Source organism: Callorhinus ursinus, unplaced genomic scaffold (assembly GCF_003265705.2).
Source record: "Callorhinus ursinus isolate GAN/ISIS: 27379988/994484 unplaced genomic scaffold, GSC_fseal_2.0 scaffold1, whole genome shotgun sequence".
Classification (NCBI taxonomy): domain Eukaryota; kingdom Metazoa; phylum Chordata; class Mammalia; order Carnivora; family Otariidae; genus Callorhinus; species Callorhinus ursinus.
This window is the reverse complement of record NW_027397063.1, coordinates 11,603,012-11,606,883: the sequence shown is the minus strand read 5'-3', so window position 1 is coordinate 11,606,883 and position 3,872 is coordinate 11,603,012. Positions and strand designations below refer to the sequence as shown.

At 48.8% G+C, this 3,872-nt stretch overlaps 1 protein-coding gene across 1 annotated transcript; it reads left to right on the top strand.

Annotated features, from left to right (window-relative positions):
- Window positions 1-1,609: 1,609 nt before the first annotated feature.
- On the top strand, window positions 1,610-3,610 carry LOC141373403 (endogenous retrovirus group K member 13-1 Env polyprotein-like). The gene has a single exon (XM_073896214.1). It carries the CDS (start codon window positions 1,820-1,822, stop codon window positions 3,212-3,214), a length of 1,395 nt encoding a protein of 464 aa, XP_073752315.1. The 5' UTR covers window positions 1,610-1,819; the 3' UTR covers window positions 3,215-3,610.
- The last annotated feature ends 262 nt before the right edge of the window (window positions 3,611-3,872 follow it).

Genomic DNA, 3,872 nt, shown 5'->3' with positions numbered 1-3,872 from the left:
AAGCCGTAAGTAGAATTGTTGTAGATGGGGAGGCAAAAACTATTATAGTGAAACAGCTAGCCTTTGAGAATGCCAATTCAGCATGCCAAGCGGCCATAAGGCCTTGGAAGTCCACGGGCACCCTTGAGGATTTTTTGCGACTGTGTGCAGACATTGGTCCCAGTTATGTACAAGGGGTGACTTTAGCAGCGGCCCTTCGAGGAATTCCTCCGCAGCAGCTACATTCACAACTTCTTAAAAAACAAAAGGGAAAGTCCCCAATGAATTCTAAAGCTCACATGCCCTGCTTTCTATGCGGGGAACTTGGACACTTTCGTAATGAATGCCCTAAGGGCTCAAGACAAGCCCCATCTTTCAACTTTCCCTCGGGGAACCCCCCTAATAAGCCACAACCACCCTCTGTTTATAACACACATCAGAGCTCATTCTAACCTTCCTGGCCCCCTAGCGGAGGACAATCGCATAGCTGATGAAAATACACATATATTTTTTACAAACACCATTCAGACAACAAAAAGCAGCCATACAAAATTCCATCAAAATGCACAGGCCTTACGGCGTCAATACGGCATCTCCCGGGAAAAATCCCGACAAATTGTACGAAAATGCCAGTCCTGTCCCCAATTTTTTAACCCCCCCTCATATGCCATTAACCCCAGAAGGCTCCTTCCTAACCACCTTTGGCAAATGGATGTAACCACTTACTTACCGTTTGGCCGCCTTAAATACATCCATGTCTCCATCGACACCTTCTCTAACTATATTTTTGCTACCGCACATTCCGGTGAAACTTTTGTAGATGTCCAAAATCATCTCTTCGCAACATTCACAGTTCTGGGCATGCCAAAGGCTCTTAAGACCGACAATGGTTCAGCCTATACCTCTTCAACATTCCAGACCTTTTGTACAAATTTTCACATCACTCATACAACAGGTATTCCTTATAATTCTCAAGGTCAGGCCATTGTCGAAAGAGCCCATTCCACCCTCAAAATGTACCTCAAAAAACTAAAAGAGGGGGAAATACTACAGGGGAAAATAAAATATTCACCTCACTTACACCTTTCATTAGTACTCTTTGTTTTAAATTTTTTGAATGTTGACTCGGTTGGCCGCACTGCCGCCGAACGTTTTTGGCAGCCTGAGCAGGCTCCCCTCCTCTATGCAAAGTGGCGTGACCCCGCCACTGCGGAGTGGAGGGGACCTGACCCGGTCCTACGCCAGGGCCGAGGATGTGCTTGTATCTTTCCCCAGGATGAGGAGACGCCACGCTGGCTCCCGCTCCGATGCGTCCGCATTGTCCGTGATGGTTTACAGAATGAGGCGGCTCCAGATCCGCTCCGGGAGGACGAGGAGACGCCCCGCCTTGGATCAGAGGAAAATAATATGCGGAGGCATCAAAGCCCTGACTGCTCGAGCTGAGGCCACCGTGCGTGAGTCGGGCCAGCCAGTCACGGCTGTTGCCCTTTTCCTTGCCATGCTATCACTTTTAACCCTTGACTCTGCCCAGGCCTCTCCTTACTGGGCTTTTGTCCCGGATCCTCCTACCGCGAGGGCGGTCACCTGGAAGGATCCCTCACCTACGGTGTTTACTAACTTCACAGACATTTTTGATGGGCGTGAGATTTCCGGCCTCACTCATGCCGTGGCGCCTTTTAACTGGACCAGCCTGGCTTCTGCCCCCCCCATTTGTTTCCAGGCCATCGATGGCCCTGAGGCGCCCCATTATGGATGCGTGGTCACTTCACCAGTCTCCCGAAGAATCCGCTCTTGGTATGGAACTGAGCCACCCAGAGGAGACACTTTGACACCTCATGTAATGGTGGAGAATTGGGACATCAACGAGGTTGTCCTTCAACATCGACGGCCCCTGCCTGTTGGCCGTTTCGGACCCGCTTCCAGATCCCTTGAGACCCCATACCTTGACTATCCCCTCTGCAAATCTGACCTAACATGGAAAACCTATGGACCCTCTTGGAAAACCTGCGTTCATCACAACCCAGAGATTGTGACTCCCCATGGCATACCTGACACTTATATAATTGACTGGTCAAAAGACGGGGATCTCCCTTTGCGCCGCTCCCCCCTGCCTTCAGAATATGGGCCATACGACCACAATAATTCTGCTCCCGGGAGAGTGCTATCACTGGGGAAGATGAGACACCCGGACTTATGGAAAATTGTTGCGGCCATGAGAGATGTTAAAGCTAATTCATCTCTTTTCCCTGGTTTCCCCACGGGCCCATTGACCTTTCAAATTCGGGCATGTCTTTCCCCACCGTTTCTGTTTGTGGTGGGGGACGGGTCCGTGGTGCCCGAGGTTAAGGCCAATAGAACCCTTTACAAAATAACTTGTGAGGAATGTTATCTCACCAACTGTTTGCCTTTACCCGGCGCCCCAAATCCAACAAAGATGGTTTTTCTAGCCATGCGGCCCCCTTATCTAATGATGCCTGTAGAGGTGGGGGGGCCCTGGTATAGAGATTATGGCTACCAATTTGCACAAGAACTGGAAGGCCTACTTAGTCGGAGACGACGCTTCCTGGGCCTCCTGATAGCCGGCATCACTGCCTTGGTGTCCCTGATAGCCTCGGCTACTGTTTCCACGGTGGCGCTGTCCCAAGGCATACATACGGCCTCCCATGTAAATAGCTTAGCCCATAATGTCTCCCAGACCCTCGCTACACAAGGAAGTATAGATAAAAAAATTTTGGCTCGCCTAGATGGTCTAGAACAGGCCGTCGAGTACCTGGGCACCCAATATTCAATGTTACACACTCGTCTGTCCTTTGTATGCCACGGAGGGTATGGTTCCATTTGTGTAACCCCCTTAAAGGCTGACAATGTCTCCTGGGAAACGGTGCAGAGGCACTTGCAAGGTATCTGGCATGAGACAAATGTAAGCCTAGATCTGTTTCAATTGCAAGAACAAATAAACAATATAGCCTCCTCCCATCTGCATGTAGTCACCCCCAGAGACATGGCACAATCCTTTCTACAAAAGCTACAGGGGTTTAACCCCTTTAATATCCTCCAACATTCCTTTTGGATTATGTGTGCTCTGGTTGTAGGGGTAGCCTTATTACTCTGCTTATGGTGTGCTTGGAGTCGCTGTCTGTTTGCTTTCATGGCTAGTACCCAAGCAAATGTACACATGTTGCGTTTAAAGATAAAAGGGGGATATGTCGGGAGCCATGAGCAACAAGGGGGTTAATCAGGTAGAGCAAAGGCTCCCTGATCCCTTTGAACCATGGCCACCTGACTGCCCCCATACAAAAACATGTTGTACTGGCTAGCCTGAGTTGTATATAGGCCAAGAAAACCACAGTGTTACTGATAGACCCTGAAAGATAGCGCACCTGGCCCTTTAAAGGCATACCGCGTAAGCAAAACAGGGAAGAAACTATGCCCTTGAGGAATCTGGCCTTGAACCAGAAACTCGGGATGGAGCCAGGAGAAGGGCAGGGAGAAACCCGTGGAACTTGTTTATGTCCTATTGTTATATAACCTAAGCCTATATAAAGTGTGTGAGAAAGAATAAAGTTGTTGCTCGCGGCACCCCCGTGGGCAACCCTCCTGTTCCCATACTTTTATGTTTCATTCTCTTGCCCTCATCCCTGTTCGACCTTGTACGCGGGCCGTGGCAAGTTTGAATCCATGTCTTATAGTTTTTGAAGCAGGATAAATAAGAGCAATAAACTGGGTGTGAATTGAGGAAAGGGGATGAGAAGTAGAGGAAAGTGATGAACATAGCTTAAATATCAAGGTGTAAGAGAAGAAAATTTCATATTAATAAGGGACCCTCACTCAGGATAATGGATTTCAACAGGAAGCAAGTGCATAGACATTGGAAGCAGCTCAGTAAAAACTCA

Coding starts and splice junctions, on each gene's coding strand:
- LOC141373403 (XM_073896214.1), top strand. CDS start 1,820: ATGGTGGAGAATTGGGACATCAACGAGGTTGTCCTTCAACATCGACGG.